At 41.9% G+C, this 26,762-nt stretch overlaps 1 protein-coding gene across 4 annotated transcripts in view; it reads left to right on the top strand.

Annotated features, from left to right (window-relative positions):
• Nucleotides 1-1,170: 1,170 nt before the first annotated feature.
• Nucleotides 1,171-26,762, top strand: part of ZC3H6 (zinc finger CCCH-type containing 6) — a 56,955-nt gene continuing 31,363 nt past the window's right edge. The window contains exon 1 of one of the 4 annotated variants that reach the window (XM_065589928.1): nt 1,171-1,334. In XM_065589928.1, coding sequence (XP_065446000.1) covers nt 1,171-1,334 — 164 coding nt within the window. Of the gene's footprint in view, nt 1,335-1,435; nt 1,840-2,518; nt 2,612-26,762 lie in introns of those variants that run through there. The other 3 variants (XM_065589930.1, XM_008167041.4, XM_042852760.2) reach the window with 3 other exon arrangements.

The raw sequence follows: 26,762 nt of genomic DNA, 5'->3' as shown, positions 1-26,762 counted from the left end.
GCTGTGCTGCCAGAGTTTTAGCGCCTAAAATCTCCCGGTTTGGCTTCAGTAGCCTCTGGGAGATGGGACCTGATTCCGGGAGACTCCTGGCGAAACCGGGAGGGTTGGCAACCCTATCTGTGAGCTCCCTGCACTCCTTGGCCTAGGAAGGGGCAACAGAGGTAAAGAAACCCTGGAGCTGCCCCCACACCTGGCTCCCAGACCTGGGGAGGGCAGCAGTGGGAGAGGGGCTAAAGAACCCCAGGAAGAGCAGAGTTGGGTCTGGGGAGGCAAAGCTGGTGTGTGTGGGCATAATTTAGGAGCAGCTGGTTGGGGGCTGAACTGATGGAGAGACTGGGGACGGGGCAGATGTGGGGGCTAAGGGTCAGACAGAACTGATGTGGGGAGAGAACCAATGCCGGTCCTGGGTGGGAGCTGGTGGGGGTGAGAACTGATGTAGGCACTGTAAAGACAGGGTTGATTGGAGGATAGAAATAGCTGTTGGACAGTGGACGGGGAGACATGGGGTGAGAGCTCCTGCAGCAAGGTCCAAAATCGCCTTACCCAATACGTATTTGGGAGTGTGGGCAACACTACCCGTCACCCCAACGGGCCATGATTTTGGAAGCTCTGGGGTTGGCAGGACAGGGCTATGGGAGGATGGGGCAGGGCAGACAATATCTGGTGTTCCCCTTCAGGCAGGCAGCCAGGGCCCACATCGCCACGTGCTCTACCACAGCGGGCTGGGCTGCGGACCTGAGGGGGCACCCATGGGTGGGGGCAGGCGGCTCCCCAGAGGGTCAAACACCAGGCGCGGTGGGTTTGTTACAGCCACTGGGTTTGTTATTTATCTGCTGGGGTACGGGAACCACCCAATGCTCCTGGGCACTGGCAATAGGGGTCTGCACCTCCCCCCAGCCCTGGGCCAGACCCTGCGCCCTGCCCCAGGCTCGGTCCCGCCCTCTCCCCCTTTAGCGCCTTGAAAGACACGTGACACTGGCGGACTTTTTTCCTCTCCCTGCCCTGAGATATCCCTGCGCCGCGGAGGAGGACGCTATGCCTAGCCATGCCTTTCAATCTGACCAAGGGGAGGGCCGTGATCGGTAAGGCCCGCCTCCTCGCGTCCTGCGATTGGCAGCGAGTTCTCCCAATGGTCGGCTTCCCGTTCCGTGACGCTGGCGGCGCGGCCCAATGGGAGCGCAGGGGCGGGGCCCGGCGACGGCTGTACGACGCCATCGCCCTCCGACTCCTCCTGGCGCGGAAGAAGCTGTTGTTGTTGGCCGAGGCGCTGAGCGCGTTCGGGCCGCGCCGCCGCCATTTTGTGAGAGTGTCTCGGGCGGGCGGGCGCCATGTTTGTAAGGAAGAAATAACCGGGCATCTCCGGCCACCAGCACTCCCTACCCCCCGTGTGTCCTCCTCCTCCTGTGCCCCGGGCCTGCTCCTCCGGGCCGCGCCGCCGCGCCGCCGGCCCCGCCTGCCCGCGCGGACTGCCAGAGCGGGCAGCGGGGCGGCCGGGCTCACCCTGTGCAGCCTCCTGCACAGAGTGACTGTTAGTGTCTCACTAAGTAACCGTGAGTGAAACCTTCATCATCTCTCCTCGCTGAGGGACCGGCCCTCCTCCTCCTCCTGCGCCTCCTCAGCGAGCCTCCTGCGCCGCCGAGTGCGCGCCGCCTCCTCCTCCTCCTCCTCACCACCACCACGGGCAGCAGCAGTGTCCTGCCTTCCTCCTCCACCTCCCTCCTCCTCTGCTCACCCCAGGGCCCGCACCATGGCCTTTGAAAGCCTGTTCGCCAACCCCCCAAACCCAGCCCTTGGCCCAAACATGCCCGACTCTGACAGGCACCATGCGGGGGACGAAAGGTCGAGTAACATTCTTCTCTCTCCGCGTCTCATGCCGGTGATGCTGTGGGTTAATGGGCCTGGCGGGTGAAGGGGGTGCGGGGCTGGGGGCCAGGTCACCTCCAGGCTGCGAAGTGGGGGGTTAATAGGGCGGGGGGAAGCGGGTGGGGGACTCCTAAGGACAGGGGCATTTTCTTGCATGCATTTGCCATCTCATTTTTTGGTTCCATCTCTTTCCATACAATGCACTTTGCAGCGGGTGTCTGTTGGCTGTCACCGTTGTGTTTGTTACCCCCCACCCCGTGCTGCTCGTCAGGGGGAAGAGAATGTTTTTATCTATGCAGGGCGCCTCGCACTAGGGCCATATTTAACCTCCTTTTCTCGCCAGATTACACCCGCCACATTTAACTGGATCTTTTTTTTATGCAGATTAAGGTCTGACTGACGTTCTCTTTCTTTGCCACCTCTCAATCCCCATGCGCAGCAAACCAGAGTCCTTTTCCTGATGTGAGGAGCTCTGTGCCGGCTCCCTCCCTTTCTTTTCTGCAACTGTGGTTGGAAATCCAGATCCTAGCCTCAGACAGCTCTGGCCTTCCTAGCCACTGCCCCAAAATTCTCTTCTAGCCTCACCACTCCCCGTCATTCAGGGCACGTGGACAGAGAGCGCATGAGTGCCCTTGTAATGGTGATTTTCAACAGCAGCCCAACCTTCCCCAACCATTTACAGTGCTCTTATCAGATGATTGAAAAACATGACACACCCTCTGATTAAACCTCAAAACACCCCTGTGGGGTAAGAATTATTAATCCTATTTTTTTACTGGTAGGGAAACTGAGGCCCACATAGGTTAAATGTCTTTCCCAAAACACACAGTGTATCCCTGATCTGGAATAGCCTCTGGATTGTTTAACTTCTAGTCTCATGATTACCCCTCCCATCTTCAATTTTAAAGTAATCTAAGTGCTACTGCATATAAAAGTTAATGATGGAGAAGACTACCTTTAAATACATTTGAAGAGTTCAAGGGAAGATGCATTAAAAAGTAATAATATTGTATCACTAGTCTTGAACTGTGACAGCATCATAAATTGTCCAAAGAACTTGCTTAAAAGGTATACTTGCATACCAGTCAAATATTAATGGAACATGCACTTTTTACCATAGAACATTGTTTCAGGTTTTGTAAATATTTGGTTCACATTTTCATTAAGAATCTGTGGTGATGTTGGGGCCCAAGAATTCTTTACCACTATTTCACTAGAGACTAATATTTCTAATTTGAAATTCTTCAGAATCAGTATTCTAGCTTAAATTGTTACATGTAAAGTGCCTTTCAAAAATTATGCTCACTAGTATACTTATTCCTACACTGGGAAAACTGGTAAATTCTTATTTTATAGCTTTGTTTAAATATCTTCAATTTAATAGATTAATTGTACCACTAACTTATTACATTTCTTCACATCTATTTATACTATTTTTTAATTCTAGAAGAACATAATGCCCTAACAATAAATAAATTAAACATGCCTTATAAATAATACATTTAGAGACGATCCTGCTGACTATCTGGATTACCCCTATTAATAGTTTATAGCAAGGTGTGTTCACCATACACTTACCATAATTAAAAGAAAAATAGTAGAGATAAAATATATGCCTTCTCATTTTACAGTAGATATGCAAATTCAACCCAGTCAAAATGCATTATACATTTTAGGAAGTTTATGGATTTTCCTTATGGATTGATTACTCTGAAACAGGCACAAACTCATCTAAACAAAAACACAGTCCCAGAAAACATGATTAACACTTTAGGGGTGTGGATTTCAGTTTGAACAGCTTTAGGTGAAATAGTTTTGCTTGAACTGTCCCTTGTATTATCTTGTTGAAAAGAAAAATGCAGTGTTTTTAGGTTGATACTTTGGATAAAATCTGAGTAACTGATCAATGTCCATTCCAAATTGAAGAAGTTAATAGAAGCAGTACTATAATATATTTTAGTAGCATAAAATTATAGTGTGTATAGTCTGAGCCAATTCTGCCTTCCATTCAGTGTTTTACTACATAAGTAGATCAGTAGTATGACTTTACTATGGCAGTAGTCCCATAGATAAGTAAGGGTGGCAGTATAGTAGGTAACCAGTACACAAAAGGTTGCAGATACTGATTTTATGTAAATCAGTGACACTTCTATTAACATTTAGCAATCTTGGCATTAATCTAATCTTTAGAATTACAGAAATGAAATTTTCATTACAGCTATAGATAGTTGCAAATTACCTTTCACATTTACCCCCAGTTTGATCTTGTTTGTTTTTAAGAGGAAAGTATTGCTTTGGGCTGTAACTTTTCACGGTCTTACTTTAAAGATAATTTTTTTAAAAACAGAGAAAAATAATTTAACTCTTTTGACTGAGTGTGAGGAAAATACTTTTCTCCCCCAAAAAGCTGTGTAGGACTTTTTTTACATGCACAAATAACTAAATAAAAATAGCTCAACTTTCACATGAAGTTAGTTCTCCTGAAGGATTACTCACAGTGTGCATTTTTTAAAAATATGGAAAAAATAGAAACAACCCTTTCCTTACACAAACAAGAAACAAACAAATTGAGACTACAGCAAATAAGCACTAAACACAAAAATACAGCCCTATTTACATATACAAAGAACCACAACATTTCTGCAATAAAGCAGGTGTCTTAAGAGGATAAGTGAAGAGAACAGTCTGTGATCTCAAATAAATACATAAAAACGGGCCCTAATCCTGCAACACATGGTGTGGACAAACTGCTGGACTGCCCCCAAGAGCCCCACTGAAGTCAATGGGACTTGGCATGGGTGCAGCAGTGTGCTGGTGCTTCTGTCAGTTGCAGGATCAGGGCCTTGCTTTTAAACTGTGATCTGCAGGCATGTATATTGTTAAATCACACAGTAGATGATTTTACTAGATATATCCCTGCATGTCTGGCATAGGAACTGAATACTTAGTTTTTACAGGTTTCAGTTTTTAGTTTTTACAGATACAACAGAATATGGCACCAGTACAACTCTGACTACTTTGGTCTCCTAAATAATATTGAACTACAGGCTTATAGGGGCTTGATTGCAATAAGTAGGGCCATGTTTGAACTAGTGCCATGTTTACCGCAGCAGGAAAGTTTAAAAATATAGATCTTTCCATGTTTTGGGATGAATATTTTTATTTGAAAGTTCAGATCAGGTACTGGTTCCACTTTTGCAGGTGTATAAGGCCCTGTTTTGCAAAACTATTGTAAAAAAAAAAAAAATAATAATGACCTAATAAGTCAGAATGGTTAGGCACTAATTATGGAGGCTTTACTAGTGATTCTTTAGTTAATTTTGTGTTGTGATATCAATTTAAAGCATGACTAAAATATACTACCTCTGTTTTATATGATGAAGATTTAATTTAGTCTCCAAATCTGACAAAATAACTCTCCAAGGGACAGTTGAACTTCTTATGTAACTTTTGCAGTGAAATTTAACTAATTTTTGCAGAGGAATAATTTGAAAAAGTTTCTTTCTTTTTTTTTTTTGAAAAATTGGCTTGTTTCATGTTTTTGGTTCCTTTTGCTAACAACCACAAACCCCAGTCATCACACAAGTATGCATTCTGATATCCTATGCACATTCTGATAGTATCTTTGAGGTAGAAAATTTCTGACATTTTAAAATTAAACACACAAGATAGCCTATTTGAGTTTCACTGAGGTTAGCCGATGGAACAGCTCATTCTGTTACTACCATTTTCTGATGCTGTCCCGCCTGTTTCAACTCGCCACCTGTCATCTGCGTATATCCAGGTGAGCCAGATAGACTCATGGCTGCCCAGCCTGTCTCACAGGTTTTCTGCCTTTCCTGTTCCCTGTGGCTCCTCCAGCTATCCTAGGAATTTCCTGGTCCCTTCTGGCACCCCAGTTCCTTGGCACTTCCTCATCCACACCCTGGCAAGCATAACTTCAAGGTCTGCTACTGAAATAGTACTTATCTGACAAACTTCCTGTGGTTTACCAGAGTGGTGCTCTGCTCTGATAAGTCATAAGGCCAGTGGGTGATAGAGAGTAAGGATTGTGGTGGGAGAAATGAGGCTGGGGTTAGGTAGGCTGAGCAACAGTGAGCTTAAATTGCCATACAGTCTCTATCATTCTCTGCTCCACTGTAGTTTGCAAGTTCCTCGCCCCCAGCCTACCTAGGTCTCACTGGCTCCCCAATTGCATGGAACACTGGAGGATTGTTGTTCAGGGGAGTCAGGGAGCAAGGAAGTTGGAAAGACATTGAGCTTGAGAGCCAAAGTGCAGAAAAGCTGAGGGGCTTGAGAGGTACAGCCTAAGATATTCCTGCTATCCAGCATGCCTAGTCCCCCTTCTCTGCTTTCCTGCTTCTCTATTAATTCATCCTGGCTCCATGCTATTCTGTGTAATTGCTCTCCTTTTCCAGGCCTTCACTCTATACCTCTTGTAGGCCATTGCCCTCTCTCCATGTCCCCTCTTTTTACTCATGAGTGTTTCAGGTCTCTTCTCCCTGTTGAATTTGCAAATATTTGCCATGATCAGTTACTTTGAAAATTTTAAAATATATAAATATTTATTCACCACAGAAAAAAAATAATTAAGGTAGAGTTAAGCTTGTGGCCGCATAACATTGCCTAGTGCTGATCATACCTTTCCTGGACATGAGTTTAAATGTCCAAGTTCAAACCTTAGAAAATCAGAAAACGCAGAGTTAAGTTCCTCCACGTGTCTCTTACCATAAAGGAATGGCAAATGCCAGAAAACTGGGAAGTAGGGAATAAAGTGACAGCATGCAAGATAACTACTCAAGGCAGTGTCATGTGGCTGAAATCTTAATTCCATTTTAGCAAAGTCTTTTTTCTGCTGAATTTCCTTAGTTATTTTAAATAATAACATGAGACTTGAGAACAGTGGAACCTGGGGTTAGGGGGAGTAGTCCTGTCTTTGTCCCTGGCAGCCTGCCATTGCTCTTCCTGGCAGAAACCCACTCCGATCATGTCCCCATAGCCTGTTTGGAGGTGGGTTTCCCAGTGCCCTACCTACAAAAGGCAGACTAGAACCCAGCCAGCTCAGTGTGACAGGAGAGCAACAACCCTTCCCCGGATGATTTCTCTGCCTGCCCTTCAATTTGAAAAGCAGTGGCCAAAACTAGTGGACACCTGAAAATTCTGATAAGTTACTTGCTCTGCATCACATAGGATGTCTTTAGCAAAGCTAGTTCTCCCGAGTCCTATCACCTTAACTGCAATCATCTTTTCTCTCCTGCAGCTCCCTTCAGTGTTCAGTCAGAAGTTCTATCATGTGCAGTTATTTGCTAGGGCAAGTTTATCTGTATGTATGTTAGTTGGTCACAGGCTTGGCCGTGTTGTGTAGACAGCTTGGCCAAGAATATAGATTTGACCTGATCTTTGTGAGAGGCAGCATGGCTTAATGGATGAAACTTGGCTCCGCAATAGGCTTGGCAGAATTTGATTTTTATTTTTTTTATAATCTCAGTGTTTATTTTTAAGTATTTTTTCCCCGTTTTTATTGATTTAAACTTTCATGATTGTGCAAAATTATGGGCTTCAGGTATTTTTTTATTGATTTACATTTTCAGTTTTGGGCCATTATGGGGAGTTCAGACACAGGGTCAGACAATAATTATTTAATGAAAGTAGACATTGAGATTTAAAAAGTTAAAGCTTTATAACCTTTAAAACACATTGTCAGCATTGCATGTCAAATTATGAAAAGTAAATATCCTTAAATCAAACTCATGTTGTCAGGAAGCATTTTTCTTATTGTGCCTATCTGTACACTTTAATTATTATTGATGGAAATATTTTTTCATCAGTTTGTGTGTGTGTATAGTGACATCTATATATAAACATCTAATCTTCCAAGCCTATATATGAGACATGGGTTCTATTTCTGACATGCCAGAAGTGATCTTCTGAAATCTCTCTGGTCCTCAGTCCTCCCATCTGTAAAAGGGGATGAATACGTGCATCCTTTCTAGTTTTAATATAGATGAAGCTTTTCTCAGTGTGAGTTGCAAAGGGATTTATTAATGCCAGTTATTGGAAGAAGGGAGTGTAGAATTACTGGTTTCTAGTGGAGTGCTCGTGTAGCCTAAAAGGGATATTTTTATGAGGGCAAGTAAGAAATTTGCTGGTTCAGAGTGTATGTCATATCTCGCTCTTTATCCTATGTAAGAATAATGCAACTGGGTAAGAAGCAACAGAGGGTCCTGTGGCACCTTTAAGACTAACAGAAGTATTGGAGCATAAGCTTTCGTGGGTGAATGCCCACTTCACCAGACGCAAGACTTCCGTCTGGTGAAGTGGGCATTCACCCACGAAAGCTTATGCTCCAATACTTCTGTTAGTCTTAAAGGTGCCACAGGACCCTCTGTTGCTTTTTACAGACTAAGGCCTAGTCTTCACTTACCGGCTGGTCCGGCGGCACGCCATCGATGTTCTGGGATCGGTTTATCGCGTCTGGTTAAGACGCGATAAATCGATCCCGGATCGATCCCGGAAGTGCTCACAGTCGGCGCCGGTACTCCAGCTCGCCGAGAGGAGTACGCGGCGTCGACGGGGGGAGACTTCCGGCCGCGTCTGGACCGCGGTAAGTCCGGACTAAGGTACTTCGAATTCAGCTACATTATTAACGTAGCTGAATTTGCGTACCTTAGTCCGAAGTCCGGACTAAGTGGGGACCAGCCCTCAGACTAACACGGCTGTCCCTCTGATACGCAACTGGGTAAAAGAGTTATTCTGCTACATCATGTAATAGATGTCTGCTTTGTGATGTTAGAGGTCTTAGGTTCAAATCCCTGCAGAGAAGCGTTTTTCCTGTCCTGTATGTGTTCTCTTTTAAGTTCAAAGGGGAGCTGGTGTTGAAGCTGTGTCAGGAGTTCCATCAAAGTGTGTATGTTCCATGCTCGTAATCCATAAGAGAATTGCCAGCTCTGCCTCATCTCACTCTGTAGTTCTCAAGAGGTCTGTTAAATTCATGTTTACAATTATGGACCTTCTTTTTTGGTACCATGTACCAGATGTTGGCTAGGAAAGTTGAGTGATATATATTTAATGCAGTTCTTGCCCTGTTTCTTTCCTAGGTGTATATAAAAAAACACTAGGACTTGTCTACGTGGGGAAATTTTCCAGCACAGCTGTACTGGTATAATTATACTGCTACAGCTATGCCAGTATAACTTCTCCAGAAGGCATGCTCTTTTGGGATTTAGAGTACCTTTTTCAGTTTAGCTTATATGTCTCTTTGGAAGTGATTTAAGCTAAAGTGGAAAAAAAAAAAAAAAAGGCACTCTGAAAAAGCATGTGCATGGGGAGTTATGCCAGTGTAGTTACAGTGGTATAATTATACTGGTGTAGTTAGGTCAGTAAATTTCCCTATGTAGATATGCCCTTAAAAAGCTTTTTGCAACTTTGGAAAAAGCTCATTTTAGGGTGCCCTGTCTTGGGAACCCCCTTGTTCAAATGATTTGGATTTTACCCCCTAGGTCTACCTTGGCCCTTGACTCAACTGACCAGTTTTCTTTGGGAATTTTACAGAGTGTACAAAATTTGCTTTAAAAATATAGCTTCTCAGTTAAGTTGCAGTTGTATTTATCATTTCTCCATAACCGGTGACAGTGTGAACATAAGTAAAGGAGGGGTAAAAGTCCATGGAGCCATATACCTTCTGCCTGGCATTGTGCCTTCCAGGGGACATGTGGGCATGAAAGATGGGTGTGTGAAAGAAGCTTTAGGGGATAGGGAACCATGAATGGAAAGGTTGGGGGAGAAGGGTAATTTGGAGGACTGTTAGAAAGGGGGAGAGAGTGCACAATTTGAAGGAATGTAGAAGGCAGTTACAAGGGATGTTGACAGACATGAAAAGGGGACAAAATGGGGGAGGAGGTAGTCATGGAAACAGGAAGTGTGTTCACTATGTTAAACTTGACTGGTTTAAAACATTTGACATGTTCAACATTGATAAAATTTCCCCTCTTAAGTGCCCCCAATTGGTATTCTACCAGTTATAACCTTCCATCCTACATCCAAACACACACACTCCACTACATATGTCCAGACATCTGTAGAAGGTGAGCCTAGTGCAGTTACATGCCTGCTGCATTGAACCTCATACGACCAATTAGAGCACTTTTGTGTTCCTGCAGCATTTATATAAAAATAATTTAGTTTTCTTGCCAATTAAAAACTAGGGAAATTCCCACATGCAAATTAAGGCTAATCAAGTGTATTTCCCATCAATACAATCAATAAAAACAAAGAAATCACCAGCTAAGACAACATTTTCATCCACACCAATCACAACTCTCATAGAATACTACCCAAATATACACAAGCCACACATTTATTTTCAGTTCCAACTTAGAGCACTCACTATGATGATAATCCAGTTCTTCAGAGTCACATTGAAATGCAAAACATAAACTCTGACCCCAGGAAGATAAATATCTTTCCAGTAGAATAGCTGTAACAGTCAAGTCTAGATGTCATTTATACACGAGGAAATTGGGTAAATATTTAGCTTTTGTGTTTGAGTGTAATTATGAGGAATCTGGACGTGCATTTGGAGTGGCTCTGTGTTAGAATTACAAGTGAGTTGCTTATGAAGTTTCAGAGTTTGTGACTGTTTGGCAGTAAAGTTGAGAGAGTAGAGGTGAATGTAAATGTGAATGTTGGCTTAACTGGTGATTAACGTGATATATTTTTATTATTGTGCTTGTAGGAGATGGACTTGAGCAAATTTTTAGTACAAAGTTAGCAAAGTTTTTCCGGGCGGGGGGTATTACATAGAGGGATGTCAAGAAAATGTTTTAACAGTTGGCTTGAATCTTTCACTTTGTTATTGCAGGGAGTGCTTACTAACAAACTTGGATGTTCCTTGTCTTTAGCCCCCATCCTGATCATATTTGTGTTGACTTTGCATATCTTGCGCAGTGGCCTATTTTCTGTCTGTAGGTCTAATTATTTTTCTACTGAACTTTTTGGTAAATTAAGTGCTTATCACCTCCATTGCCCAGTCTGTTTTATTGCTCTTGTATGTGATCAGTATGATTTTAGTAACCACAACTTCTTGTCACACAAAAAGGTCCAATGTATACAAAATATACATGTCTAAGAACTAATCTTTCCTAACAGAAAACCTCTTTTTACTCTTAACTGAAGTTTCAGATAATAGGCAAGACTAATGTTTCAACACTGAATTCTAATTTAGGAAGAAAAGGATTCGGTTTTGTTGAATGGACATATACTGGTATTACCATAATAGCTAGGTTTCTGAAATTTTATAAGAAATTGCTTAAATCGTAGGAGTTTTGTTCATGCAGTCTGTAAAGATTAAGAAAGCAAGTTTGAGTAGTAAAAACATTAGTGTAAGGTTTGCAATTTTGTCATCTTTTTATCTTTTCTTTTTTCTATTACACATCTGTAAATGATAAGTTAGATGTAGAGTTTTGAGGCTTGTTAACTTGTATGTACTTTATACTTTTTCTGGTAGTAATGTCCTGCAAACTATTGGTAATTGTTTCCCTTTAAGGCTTCCTCTAACTTTAAAGTTGTAAGTGACAGCATCCTGTTTTAAAGCAAAATCCTTAATTACTTTTTAAATGAGACCTTCTCTTTACTTCACATCTCATCAGTCAAAAATAGGTTTAAACAGAGGGCAAAGATGTCTATTAATAAAAAATTAAATTAAAAGTTTAATAAAATAGGATGTGTGTGCATTGTGGTAGTTTCATGATGAAGTAATGGATGCTGGTATAGTCCACTACAAATGCTGGGAAAATGTCTGCACTCCCACAGTATTGCACTTTGGTGCGCTTGTTGTGCACACACCTGATCCAGAGAATTTTGCCTAGCAGTACCCATACAGTGGCGGCGCTTGCACCTCGTGGCCATAGCCCATCCTCTTGCTACATGAGGCAGCAACGCTGCTACACCTATATTCCTTCTTACCAAGCATGGCTGAAGTTGGACCTCTTTGTGGTTTTCACCTCACAATCCCTCTAAATATACAACTATTATATATATATATTATATATAATAGTTGTATATGACTATTTAGTACCCTTAGTATAGTATTAATTAGATTTAGTGTTAGGTGTAGTTTAAGTATTTCCCTGGTGATGCCCTTACAAAGGTTTAAACATTGTCCCTCATGTAGAGGAGCAATCCCCAACAACGATCCCGATACCGGATGCTGGCTGTGCCTAGGCGAAACCCACATCAAGGAGCAGTGTTCAATTTGCAGATCATTCACAAATGGACCCAGGTGCCGAGGGAGCTTCGTCAGAAGCAGCCCTTGTCGAACAGGCCATGCATCTGCTTCAGCACCAACGCTCTTGTCAAATTGTAGGTTGCCCTTGAGTTCCGAGAGTGCTGCCGCTTTGCGTGCTGGAGTTGATGCCTTTCCAAAGAGATTGAGGAGTTGTTCCCTGTTGAGTGCACAAAGGAAAAGGTCACATCAGACCGATTGAGGCCACTCCAGGTCATGTGGGGACTCATCTCCTTCCTCCAGATGGGGTGTGGATCGGCACGGTGAATACCAGTGCATGGGATGGAGCAGGTCCTATCAACTGTTCCCTGGTAACAGTCAAGGGGGTCGGAGATTCCGTACCATTGACTCTGTTTCTGGCCCCAGGGCGTCTGTTGATTCTGGTACCGACGAGGGTGATGCTAGCACCAGCTGTTTCTGCACCGGTGCATGTCAGGCAGCAATATAACCTCGTCTGCCTTTCTGTCCCAACCACTCCCTTGGTCCATGACTTTACCAGGACTGCGTCTTTTATAGCCCTGTTGGCTGTGTGGGCCACTGAACCTGTGAGTCTGTCAGCACCGTACCGTGATGTTTCCCTTTCACAGTCAGTAGAACTGGGACCGGTACCAGGCTCAGCACAAGGGACCCCCCCGGTACCAGGAGCGTCTTTGGCACCCCTGTGACCGCTGTCACTGATATTACTATGGCGGCATTCCCTGCCTTCCACTTTGGCACCATCAGTTTACCTTGGTGCACTGCCGACTTCGGGGTCGACACTGCTTCCAGCACCGGAAACAACAGAGGCATACTCAGTGGTGCTGATACCGTTTCCACCGTTGGCGACATCTCCCTTGTCATTCTGGGCTACAGACAACTCAGCGTGGTTGCTCGCACTCTCAGGGCTGGCTCTACCTTTATCCTCTGCAGCCTGAGACTCTTCAGCATCCACGGCGAGATCTTCCTCCTTTCATTCTCCATCGCTTGACCCGCGTCGGAGACAATTCTTGGAGCGTTCTGGGTAGCAGGATTGGTGCTCGTCTTGTGGTCGGGATGTGGGCCCCTGGCCTGGCATCTACTGGCCATCAATGCCCTATCCATACCAGTAGTATCCATGGGACACTCGTCGGTCGCAGAGGTCCCACTCCTCATCTCGCTCAAAGGCGAGATCACCAACTGGGTGTGTAATGGTGACTATCAAGTCATCACAGGCCAGGCACTGGTGAGCCTTCCCCTCGTGGAGCCTCCAGAGTCCTCATATCCAGGCCCATCAACCCTGGAGTAGGATCCAGCTCTGGCACAGTTAACCGCTTCATCTTTGTCCCCAGACAATTCCGTGGTGTCTGTCTCTTTCTTCCCTTTGGTACTGGAGGATTTCAAGGTGTGCCTGAACCTTTTGCGGTGCTTGGCTGCTTCCCGAAGTATTCAAGCAGAGTTCCTGTAGGAGAACACCCATGAGTTAGTGGATATCCAACAGCCATCTGCTCCTGGGAAAGTTGCCCTCCCTGTTCACAATGCACTCCTTGAGCCTGCTAAAGTCCTCTGCAGCATGCTGGCTTCGGTACTGCCTGCAGCAAAGCACTACTTCATTTCGGTGCAGGGATTTGAGGGTTTTTACTCCTATCTGGCCCCAGATACCCTGCTTATAATCACGGTGAATGATAGAGCCAGGCAGGGCGGGTTTAAGTCCGCTCTCAAGGAGAAGGACTCTGAACAAATGAACCTGATGAACAGGAAGATTTACATCTCCTCTTGTGGATGCAGATTGCTAACCGGCAGATATTACTGTCTAAGTACAACTTTGTGAACTGAAGGCCTATGTCTAAGTTTGCAGACCAGTTGCCCAAAGCCTTGAGAGAGGAATTTCAGGCATTTGTCACCAAAGGCTGCTTGGTGGCTAAGACTTCATTGCAGTCCGCACTGGACGTTGTGCATACTTTGGGCAGAGTGATGGCCTCGGCTGTGACCATGAGACAGGCTTCTTAGCTGCAAAATTTGGATAGTGCCCCCAGTGTGCAGCAGCACATAGAGGATTTGCCCTTCAGTGGCCAAACATTCTTTTCGGATGAGACTCTGCACTCCTTCAGGGACTCAAAGGCTACTCTATGTTCCTTGGAAGCATACACACTAGTGGTACAGAGGTGATCAACAGCAGCAGCACTATCGTCCGCAGCACACATTTAGGCAGCCTTTCCCTCCCCCAAGACAGCAGGACTACCCCAGAAAAGGGCATACATCCCATAGGAGGAGGCAGTCAGATTCAGGATTTGGCCAGCCCACATGCCCTTTCCTGGCATTCCCAAGAGACCATTTTGACTCATTAGTCCAGAGCAGTGTTCCAGTCATCGCTCCTATTCTCCCCTTTCCCTCTGTTTGGGGACAGGCTGGCTCACTTTCACAATGGCTGGGGCTTTATCACCACCGACATCTGGGTCCTAAGCACTGTCAGATTGGGCTATGCCATCCAGTTCTTTTCCATCTCTCCCCATCCCTCTTCAGGGACCCCTCTCATGAGATACTGCTCCTTGAGCAGGTTCGCTCTGTACTGGTTTGGGAGTGGTGGAGGAGGAGGTTCTGCCAGAACACCAGGGTCATGGCTTCTATTTCTGTACTTTCTGGCGCCCAAATCTAAGGAAGGGGCAAGACCCATTCTTGATCTTTGTGGCCTCAACAAAGGTGGATCGGGCCAAGTTCATTCTCATTGTAGTGGCGTGGCCCAACTCAGTGCTGGTTCTCCAGTCTTCTCATATTGTCAGTTCAGCCTCCCGTACTGCTTCCTCTCCATCCCAGCCTACTCACTTAGAATCACGGCTGCACCTCGTGTCCCACGCTCAGTCCCCTGCATCTCACAGTGTGGCTGCTTCATGGCTAAATGAAGAGGAAGAGTGGTGTTCTGCAGCTGTTCAACAGGTCCTATTCAACAGTACAAAGTCCTCTATTAGAATGGTCTATTCAGCAAAATGAAAGTGATTTTGGTGTGGTCATTGGCCCATGGAATTCAGCCGACACTGGCTTGTATCCTGGACAACTTGGAATACTTGCTGCATCTTACTTGCTCTTAGGTCATTGAGAGTACAGTTGGCAGTGCTACCAGCATTTCATCCCCTTAGTTAAGGAAGATCTATCTTCTCCAGTACCATGATAGCAAGATTTTTTAAAGGGCTTCTTCATCTCCATCCTCTGATTCAAGACCTGGTTCCTTTGGGGGACCTTAATATGGTCCTAGCAGCTTTAATGGGACCTCCATTGAACCACTGGTGGTGCAGTCATGAAAAAGGCAAATGTAATCTTAGGATGTATCAGGCAAGTTATTTCCAGTATTACAGTATTTCCAGAGAGAGACAAGTATTAATGACACTGTGCAAGGCACTGGTAAAACCTCATCTGCAACAGTGTATGATTCTGGTCACCCATGTTCAAGAAAGATTAATTTAAAAAGGAACAGGTGCAGAGGAGGCCTATTAGGATGATCAGGGAATGGAGACCTTGTCTTATGAGAAGAGAGTAAAAGAAATTGGCTTGTTTTTAGCTTAGCAAAACAGGTTGAGAGGTGATCTGATAGTTGTCTATAAATACCTGGTAGGATAGACATCAGGGAGAGAGAAGAGCTATTTAAGCTAAAGGATAAAGTTTGTACAAGAACAAATGGGCATAAAATGGCCATGAATAAATTTAGAGTGGAAATTAAAAGGTTTCTAATCATCAGTGGAGTGAGGTTCTGGAACACCCTTCCAGTAGAAGGAGTGGGGATAAACTTATCTACCAGTAGTTCTAAGATGGAGCTTGATACATTTATGAATGGGTTTATATGATGATGATGCCAGCAGGGGATTGGACTGAACCCATAAGATCCATTCCAGTTGTAAGTCCTATGTTCCTGTTTTCTTGGGATGAGTCTTCTGAAGACCCTTGGCCCCTCAGGAAGGGACAACTTCCTTTTGGTCAGTTCAAGGACTTTATGCACAGCTCTAGGAAAACACCTTTTAAAATCTCCTCTTTGTTCTGTTCTGAAACCACTTCTTTAGTTTCCTATTCTTGGCTAGAGGCACAGATATTATTTTGGTTTTCCTACTGTTCCATTTGATCCAAACCTTGTCTCTGCAGTCTACCATCATTTTTGTCTTGCAATGAAACAAGACTTTCTGAAGCAGAGTTAGGATTTTTTCTTCAGAAAGCCTGACAATTTAATTGTCTCTTGTTATAAAATGCATTTTAACATTGTAACCAAGAATAGTGTTGAATTCATTCTCTTTGCATTTGAAATGTAACTAGATAGCTAAACCGGATTTCCCTGTCGTGTTAAGGACCGTGTTTTTCTTGTTTTTTAAGAGCTATCAAGACCTATTATAGCTAACTGCTCACATCTGTGGTTTCTGGCACAGTGGACAAGTACAGATCTCAAATTTTGTGTGATCTTGCATTTGAAAAATTATGAAGTATTAATCACACAATTGAGCAATTTAAATTTAGTGGTAATTTTGTCTCCTCAAATCAACACAGATTGCATTCCAGGGATGGTAAGAAGTAGGTTTAAAGGTTTTATTTAGCTTATGCTAAGGACTTCAGAAAGTCTAAAGATATTCATCAGTTTTCATAAGGGAGAAACATCTAAAAACCATCCTTTGACTGATGGCTTAAAGACGACAATCTATTATCCTACAGACAGCTTGAGCAGTTTTTTCTTGTTTGAATGGCATTCTGCTAGGGAGATACCCACTCCCTTAAACTAATTGAAATACATGAGTAAAAAAAAAAATTACGATTTTTCAGCTTAATTTTATAGAAATAATTTTTGAACAAATAACTTTGTGTTTTACATTTTCTGTCAAGTATAGTGGGGAGTGGAATAAATATAGAAATCTCAATTATTGTTTCCCAGCCTTGAGGGGCCAGTCCAGACTAGCTGAGGGGATGGGGGAAAGTGAACAACAGTGTGGGTAGAGAAACTTGCAGGACCCCAGATCTTATCTTTACAAATACAAATGTATTACAGCAGATGGAGGTGAAGCAGGGTCCCTTAATGAACCATGCTGCAGGAGAAGGTCAAATGCACATGACTGCAGGCTTGAATAGTAACTTCCAGGCCAAAACTTCTCTGTTCTGTTCATTCAGTGCATTCAGTTCAGCTGCAAGAGTTGGTTTTGGTTTTATGGGAGCCATCAATTATGCAAGTAGCATGTAGTCCTGCTTAATGGGAAATGGAGAAGGGGTGCCACAAAACAAGAGAACATAAAATAACAAAAAACTAGAAAATAAATGCAGACGAAGAGAAAACCGAAGGAGAAAGGCAGAAAAGAAAATGAACAGAAAATATGACAATTGTGCCAAGGCAGGAGCATGGGAACAGTGTGTGTGTGTGTGTGTGTGTGTGTGAGAGAGAGAGATCCCATCTCAAAGTAATTTCGCCTCAAAAGATTGGAGAACCAACAACAATTGATAGATACAGAAGATGTCTCAGTTGGTCACTAATCCTGTACCTGAGGTAGCACCAGTATTGAGCTATGAACTGAAGTCTTCTCAACCTACTCTACAAAACAGCTGTAGGATTTCCACTGTGTTGTGGATGCCATAGCCGAATTTTAGTATTTTGATATGAGATGGTTTAACATATCTAGGAGGAGTGGATTGTAGTAACTTTTAAAGTCTCTAGTTAATGCCAAGTGTGATTTTTTGAAATAGTAGATGCATTTTGAACTTGATATTGATAAGCACTGTCTTGAGACGGGTTTATTTGGCTATATTTCCAAATTCTAACACTTTGGAATTAGGGCTTGTGTATGGAGTGGAGACTATTCTTAGAACTATAGATGAGTCTGGTATCTCTGTATATTTCAGAACCTCAATAGATTGAGCTGCCTTTTGTTTATATGTTTAATACATCTATTTTATGAAAAATAATCATTCTTTTAAATTTTCTCTTCCATAGTTCCACATTACATTATAATAATTTGTTTTCTTATCTGGACTTTTTTCCAGTTTTTGTTATGTCCTTTGTGAGATCAGGTCACTAACACTAAATCCAGTATTCAAAATGAGGATTTACCCTGGTTTTAAATAGCATATTTTCCATATTGTTTGCTATCCCCTTCTTATTACGTCATAACGCCTTATTTGATTTTGACCTTTGCTGTATATTAAGAGGATGTCTTACTGAGCTGTCCATGTAATTACTTAGATCTTTTAGTTAAAATGTGGGGTGATATTTTAAAAAGATGTCCAACTTCCAGTGACTTTCAGTGTCTAATTCCCTTAAGCACTGCCCACCAGTGAGAGCCAATTAAATTTAAATGGGTCCTTTTAGTATGGATTATTTTAATTTGTTTAGATTAAATTTGATCTATTTTCATATTGCCCAATTTTCTAATTTTGTTCTTTTGGAGTTCCTCATAAGCCTTCCTGCTTCTGTGTTCACTTTTGTTTTCTCCCTCTGTTGAGAAAAACAAGATCTTGCTCATCTTTCTATCAAGATTTTGGTCTCATTGCCTCTTCGATAGTGGTGGAACATACTCCTCTATGTCACTACAGTTAGGCTAGCAGGCCTGCCGCCTTGTTCAGAATTGCTTTGGGCTCCTACACAATTTGTACCTGTCCTTGGTTTTCTATGCAGTGCTGCTCCCCCATCTGGCTCGTAACTCAAGAGAGATTGGGAATGGATGGCATCTGGCTGGTCCTCTCAGGAGTACAGGCCGCATGGAGGGCGGAGTTTGGATGTGTGTTTGCAGTAGAGCATAAAGGAGAGGCAAGGAAGGTTGTGGTTTTCTCTCCTAGGTTCCTGTTCACAGAGTAGTCAGCAACTGGCATCAGACTGGGTTGATAATACAGTGTGAGAGCAAGCTCAAGGTGAATGTTTCCAGCAGAAATGACAGGGCCAGTTGCTCTACCTGTCAGTGGCTAAAACCAATTTTTCCTGCCATAATACTCCTAAGTGGGCCCTAGATAGATGAAGAACTGACCTGTCCTTAAAGTGCTTAATACCTTGAGATTAGGTGATGTCCAGAGAATTAATTCTCTTGTTCCAAAGTCCAAATAAATTATCTCTTCCCTTTCTATTTGTTTCCTTCTGCTGTTACCGAGACTCCTCAAATAATGCTGGCATTAGAAAGGCATGATTTTCATTTCCAAATGTTGTTGTTGCAAGTTTTTATTAGTTTAATAGCTTGATAATGTCATGATGGTTGAGCTCCATCCAGAATTCACCTGCAAACTGAAAAATCTTAACAAATCACAAAAATTATATGTTATCTGAAAAGGGTGCATTTTATTATATATTCAGACAATAATGGATATATTGCACATTAGTTGTTTTATGGTGTAGTATACACTTTTACAACTTAAACAGTAAAACAGTATGGTTAATTAGAAAAAATTGAATTGTGAATACTTTTTATGTGCAATGTGACTAAATTAATGTTGGTGTTGAAAACTTAATTTTTGCATTTTCTTACATTTTATGATTTTTAATTGCAATTTTAAAGTTGTAGTAAAATCTACTTCTGCTTTATATTTATTTCCAGTTAGACTTTGAAGCTTGCACTTCACTGAAGTGAATGAGATGAGTTACCATGTTAACTTCTGCTGTTTGGTTAGAAACAGTTCTCTGCAAGATTGAGTCAACAGTGCAGCTGCACTTCTGTTTAAGTTGGGATGTATCTTTGTAATGAAAATGTGATAGTGAAACGTTTTTTTCAAATTTGCAGAACAGTGGAGAATACAAAAATATTGTGGAGATCCTAAAATTGTTAGATCTCCAATTTTTTACACTGTTTTCTTCTGAAAAAGCCGACGGGTGCGGAGGAGCACACGGTTCGGACAGAGACATCCCTTAGGGGAGGATCTATTAATGAGGATTCTCTATATCCTAGTAAGGAGGAGAGGATGGAAGATGATAAAGTACAGGTAGGATCTGATGAGAAACAGTCAAATGAGAGTCCCATTCAATTACATCACATAGTGGCAGACAGCTAAAAAGTGACAAATTTTATAAGTGCTTATATACAAATGCTAGAAATCTAAATACTAAGATGGGTAAACTTGAGTGCCTGGTATTAAATGAGGATATTAATAGGCATCACAGAAACTTGGTGGAATGATGATGATCAGTGGGACACAGTAATACCAGTGTACAAAATATATAGGAATGACAGAATAGGTTGGGCTGGTGGGGGAGTGGCATTATATGTGAAAGAAAGCATAGAGTAAAATATAGTAAAAATTTTAAATGAACCAAACTGTACCATAGAATCCCTGCTTGAAATTCCATGCTGGAATAATAAGAATATAGCAGTAGGGATATACTACCGACTACCTGACCAGGATGATGATGGTGACTGTGAAATGCTCAGGGAGATTAGAAAGGCTATAAAAATAAATAACTCAATAATAATGGGGGATTTTAGCTATCCCCATCGTGACTGGGTACATGTCACCTGAGGACGGGATGCAGAGAGTTTCTTGACACTATAAATGAGTACTACTTGGAGCAGCTAGTCCTGGAACCCACAAGAGGAGAGGCAGTTCTTGATTTAGTCCTAAGTGGAGCACAGGATCTGGTCCAAAAGGTGACTATAGTTGAACTGCTTGGTAATAGCAACCATAATATAATTAATTTGGGGGGGGGGAAGAAGGGGACACACCAAAGAAGCCCACCACTGTAGCATTCAACTTAAAAAAGGGGAACTGCACAAAAATGGGACCATTAATTAAATGGAAATTAAAAGGTACAGTCCCAAAAGTGAAATGCCTGCAAGCTGCATGGAAACTTTTTTAAAAACACCGTAATAGAGGCTCAAATTAAATGAATGCCCTGAATTAAAAAACAGTAAGAGGACCAAAAATGTGCCACCATGGCTAAACAAAGTAAAAGAAGCAGTTAGAGGCAAAAAGGCACTCTTTAAAAATTGGAAGTTAAATCCTACTGAGGAAAATAGAAAGGAGCATAAAGTTTGGCAAGTCAAGTGTAAATGTATAATTAGGCAGGCCAAAAAAGAATATGAAGAGCAACTAGCCAAAGGCTCAAACTAACAGCAACTACATTTTGAAGTGCATCAGAAGCAGGAAGCCTGGTAAACAATCAGTGGGGCCACTGGACAAGGTGGTAAAGGAGCACTCAAGGAAAATACCACCATTGTGGAGAAACTAAATGAATTCTTTGCATCAGTCTTCACGGCAGAGGATGTGAGGGAGATTCACACACCTGAGCCATTCTTTTTTGGTGACAAATCTGAGAAACTGTCCCAGATTGAGGTGTCATTAAAGGAGGTTTTAGAACAAATTGATCAACAGTAATAAGTTGCCAGGATCAGATGGGATTCACCCAAGAGTTCTGAAGGAACTCAAATGGGAAATTGCAGAACTACTAACTGTGGTATGTAACCTATCATTTAAATCAGCTTCTGTACCAGATGACTGGATGATAGCTAATGTGATGCCAATTTTTAAAAGAAGGCTCCAGAGGCAATCCTGGCAATTACAGGCCAGTAAGCCTGACTTCAGTAACAGACAGATTGGTTGAAACTGTAGTAAAGAACAGAATTATCAGACACATAGATGAAAATGATTTGTTGGGGAAGAGTCAGCATGGCTTTTGTAAAGGGAAATCATGCTTCACCAATCAATGAGAATTCTTTGAGAGGATCAACCAATATGTGCACCAAGGTAATCCAGTGTACACGGACTTTTGGAAAGCCTTTTGCAAGGTCCCTCACCAAAGGCTCTTAAGCAAAGTCATGGCATAAGAGGGAAAGTTTTCTCATGGATCAGTAACTGGTTAAAAGATAGTAAACAAAGGGCAGGAATAAATGATCTGTTTTCAGAATGGACGGACGTAAACAATGGTGTCCCCAGGGGTCTGTGCTGCGACCAGTGCTGTTCAACATACTCATAAATGATCTGGAAAAAGGGGTAAATAGTGAGGTGGCAAAATTTGCTGACAATACTAAATTACTCAAGATAGTTAAGTCCAAAGCAGACTGCGAAGACTTACAAAGGGATCTCACTAAACTGGGTGACTGGCAACAAAATGGCAAATGAAATTCAATGTTGATAAATGCAAAGTAATGCACATTGGAAACCATAATCCCAACTATACATACAAAATGATGGGGTCTAAATTAGCTGGTACCACTCAAGAAAGAGACCTTGGAGTCATTATGGATAGTTCTCTGAAAATATCTGCTCAATGTGCAGCGGCAGTCAGCAAAGCTAACAATGTTAGGAACCATCAGGAAAGGAATAGATAATAAGAAAATATAATGCTTTATATAAATTCAGTGTACGCCCACATCTTGACTGTTGCCTGCAGATCTGGTTGCCCCATCTTGGAAAAGATTTTTTAGAATTGAAAAAGGTACAGAGAAGGGCAACTAAAATGATTTGGGGTATGAAACAGCTTCTGTATGAGGAGAGATTAGAAAGACCTGGGCTGCTCATCTTGGAAAAGAGACGACTAAGAGGGGATATGATAGAGGTCTATAAAATCTTGACTGGTGTGGAGAAAGTAAATAAGGAAATGTTACTCCTTCACATAACACAAGAACTAGGGGTCACTCAATTAAATTAATAGGCAGCAGATTTAAAATAAACAAAAGGTAGTACATTTTCACACAACGCACAGCTAACCTGTGGAACTAGTTGTCAGGGGATGTTGTGAAGGCCAAAACTATAACAGGGTTCAAAAATGAACTAGAAAAGTTCTTGGAGGATAGGTCTATCAATGGTTATTAGCCAGTATGGTCAGGGATGCAATACCACGTTCTGAATGTCCCTAGCCTATGATTTCCAGAAGCTGGGAGTGTATGATAGGGGACAGATCACTTGGTGACTGCCTGTTCTATTCATTCCCTCTGAAGCACCTGGCTTTGGCCACTGTCAGAAGACAGGATACTGGACTAGATGGACTATTGGTCTGACCCAGTATGGCCTATGTTGTCCCTGATATTAAGCAAGTGCTTTTTATTTTAATTAAGAAAGAGTTTTCTGTATTTTTTTTTTTTACTTATTTTCCTCATATATATTGCTCTATCAGCAGCTCCTCTATCTGTTAAGATGGTGAGAGAGAATGTGCAATGATATCATGGGGTCACAGGGGCAAGGTTTTATTAGCACATGCCCTGTGGATATCCATTGGATTTTTTGCAATCACTTATAACTTACTTTTCCCCTCCAAAACATTTTATTTACTCCTCAATGGGGACAACAGTATATCCATGCAAAGTTTCATGTTTTAAACTTTAGCTGTTGTTGCTGTAACCAATTTATTTTTTTAAAAGTGGTTAGCTATTTTACCAAATTGGAAAAATGTGTCTTTTACTCTCTCATAACTCAAAAACAACTAAAAGGATTTTTCTTAGTCTGTCAAAAAAAAATCACCTCTGGGCAGAAACCAAGCACACGAGAATGTCAGCTTCAAGGGTAAAGGTCTCAGAAAGTTATCTGCATGTTACGAGAGGTTATAATACATTCCAGTCTTGGGTCATTTCTCATGTTTGACCTACTATCTTTCATTAACATTGATTTTTATTTTTTTATTCGCTTTTAAAAATCTCCCTGGAAGAATATATTCAGGATAAAGTGCTTCAATAATTTCTTTAAATTGTTCATTTTGTACTCCATGGAGGGGTTAATGTGTGCATAAAAGAAGGTTGCATCTTCCTTATCAAGTTCGTCTTTCAATTTTCAGTTATTTTTATAGCTTATTTGCTGATCTTTTTATAAATCTATTTTTATTTATTTTAATATACAGAACAGTCTTGTACAATGCCAATAACAAGAGTCAGAAGATCAAAAATACAATTAGAAAAGATGGTATATGCCTCTTATGAGTAATTACACACTGTATCTTTTTTTTTAACTTAAGCTTAAAATCAAATATTCTGGAACAAGTATTTTCAATATAAAGTGCTTTAATTTAAAGTTCTAAACTGTATGGGCATATCCCTTTTCTTCTGAGATACTGAATAATATACATTACTGTATATAGTACATTAATCTGACAGGTTTTCTCCAGTTGGGCTGTTGGCTGAATTGTCCCAAAAATATAAAACTTTTCTTCATGGAGGACTTCTGGGAACTATTCATGGATTAGACCTCCTCGTTTCACCACAGTGAAGGCAGTTTAGGCTTGTTTTATTCCTTTCATCCTTTGAGTTCAGACTCTCTCTGCTGGACTATTTAAGCATGGCATTCCAATCTTGATTTATTCAGTCTCCCTCTGAGCAGCTTTAGGCTCACTGCTGTTAAGAAACAGCATTTGAATGTAGGAATTTTATCTCTCAGACTGCTGAACTTCAGATTATGTGTATTTTTCAGTAATCATAACCTGTTGACTTTCCTTTTAAAGCAGACTGAGGATCCATGTGTTTAATCTTCATTCTTTCTGGTTCCCTTTCCTCAGAATGTGTGTCACAGTGGCCTAACTCTGCCTGCCATTATAGCACACAGTATACTGTTCCAAAAACTTCTGTGGGAAAATATATATATTTACAATACTATTCAGCTCCTTAAAAATAGTTTGAGTTCTTGATTAAAGTGGCTGGATGCAAATTAAAATGTCCTACATCATCTCTGCAAAGTTACCTTGGTCCAAAGTTCACCAATAAAAAGAGAAATTAAGATTTTCACACAAATCCCATGTGTATTATGGTGTCCTTTTCAATGGAACTAAGTTATTCGGACAGTCCCTTAGAACGCTATCTTGGGGTTCAATCCAATCTGAACAACCTGCTTTCTCAGTATTGCTTTTTAATCAGGGATGAAAAAACATTGTAACAAAAATATAGATGAGCTCCTTATGGAACATGCAGTCATTCCCACCATCTTGTTTTACTGAAGCAAACTGATAAACTAAACACTAATAAGTCACCAGAACCAAATGGTATTCATCCAAGAGTTCTGAAGGAACTCAGGTATGAAATTGCAGAACTACTAACTAGTATGTAACCTATCACTGAAATAAGCCTCTGTATCAGGTGATGGTAAGGTAGTTAATATAACACCAATTTTTTAAAGGGGCGATCCTGGCAATTACAGGCTGGTGAGTCTAACTTCAATACTGGATAAATTCGTAGAGATGTAGTAAAGAACAAAATTATCAAATATAAATAAACATGATTTGTTGTGGAAGAGTCAGTCTGGGTTTTGTAAAGGGGAAGCGTGCATTAGCAATCTATTAGACTATTTTGAGGGGGGCAACAAACATGTGGACAAGGGTGATCCAGTGTACTTGGACTTTCAGAAAGCTTTTGACAAGATCCCTCACCAAAGGCTCTTAAGAAAACTATGTAGTCATGAGATAAGAGGGAAGATCCTCTTTCATGGATCAGTAACTGGTTAAAAGATGATAAACAAAGGGTAAGGATAAATGGTCAGTTTTCACAGTGGAGAGAGGTAAATAGTGGGGTTCCCCCAGGGTCTGTACTGGGACCTGTCCTGTTCAACATATTCATTGATCTGGAAAAGGGAGTGGACAATGAAGTGGCAAAATTTACAGATGGTGCAAAATTACTAAAGTTAGTTAAGGCCGGATCAAAGCTGCCTGCAAAGCATTACAAAGGGGTCTTACTAAACTGGGTGACTGGGCAACAAAATGGCAGATGAAATTCCATGTTGATAAATGCAAAGTAATGCATGTTGGAAAAATTAATCCCAACTTCATATATAAAATGATAGATTCTAAATGAGCTGTTACCACTCAAGAAAGAGATCTTGAGTCAGTCATCATGGCTAGTTCTCTGAAAACTTCAGCTCAATGCACTGCAGCGGTCAAAACAGAATATTAGGAACTATTAGAAAAAGGATAGAAAATACCATAATGCTGCTATATAAACCCATCGTGTGCCCTTGAATACTGTGTCCAGTTCTGGTTACTCCATCTCAAAAAGGTTATAGTGGAACTGGAAAAGGTTCAGAGAAGGGGAACAAAGATGGTCAAGGGTATGGAATGGCTTCTATATGAGGAGAGACTAAAGATTATGATAGAAGTCTATAAAATCATGAATGGTGTGGAAAAAGCGAACAGAGAAGAATTATTTACCCTTTCCCACGGTACAAAACCAGGGATCAGCCAATTAAATTAATAGACAGCAGGCTTAATATAAACAAGTGGAAGTACTGTTTCACACAATGCACAGTTAACCTGTGGAACTCATTGCCATGGAAAGTTGTGATGGGCAAAACTATAACTGGGTTCAAAAAAGAACTAGATAAGTTCATGGAGGATAGGTCCATCAATGGCTATTAGCTAAAATGGTCAGGGATGCAATCCCATTTTTGGGTGTCCCTAAACATCTGACTGCCAGATGCCAGGAGGAGAAAATAGGGGTGGATCGCTCCAAAATTATCCTGTTCTGTACATTCCCCCTGAAGCTTTGGTACTGGCCACTGATGAAGAAAGGCTACTACATAAGAACGGTCCTACTGGGTCAGACCAATGGTCCATCTAGCCCAGTATCCTGTCTTCTGACAGTGGCCAATGCCAGGTGCCCCAGAGGGAATGTACAGAACAGGTAATCATCAAGTGATCCATCCCCTGTTGCCCATTCCCAGCTTCTGGCAAACAGTGCCTAGGGACACTTCAGAGCATGGTTTTGCATCCCTGCTCATCCTGGCTTATACTGCCCATTGGTCTGACCCAGTATGGCAG

The sequence above is a fragment of the Chrysemys picta genome, chromosome 3 (assembly GCF_011386835.1).
Source record: "Chrysemys picta bellii isolate R12L10 chromosome 3, ASM1138683v2, whole genome shotgun sequence".
In the NCBI taxonomy this organism is placed as follows: Eukaryota; Metazoa; Chordata; order Testudines; family Emydidae; genus Chrysemys; species Chrysemys picta.
Note: the sequence above shows the minus strand (reverse complement) of the source record. Positions and strands in the feature narration are given on the sequence as shown.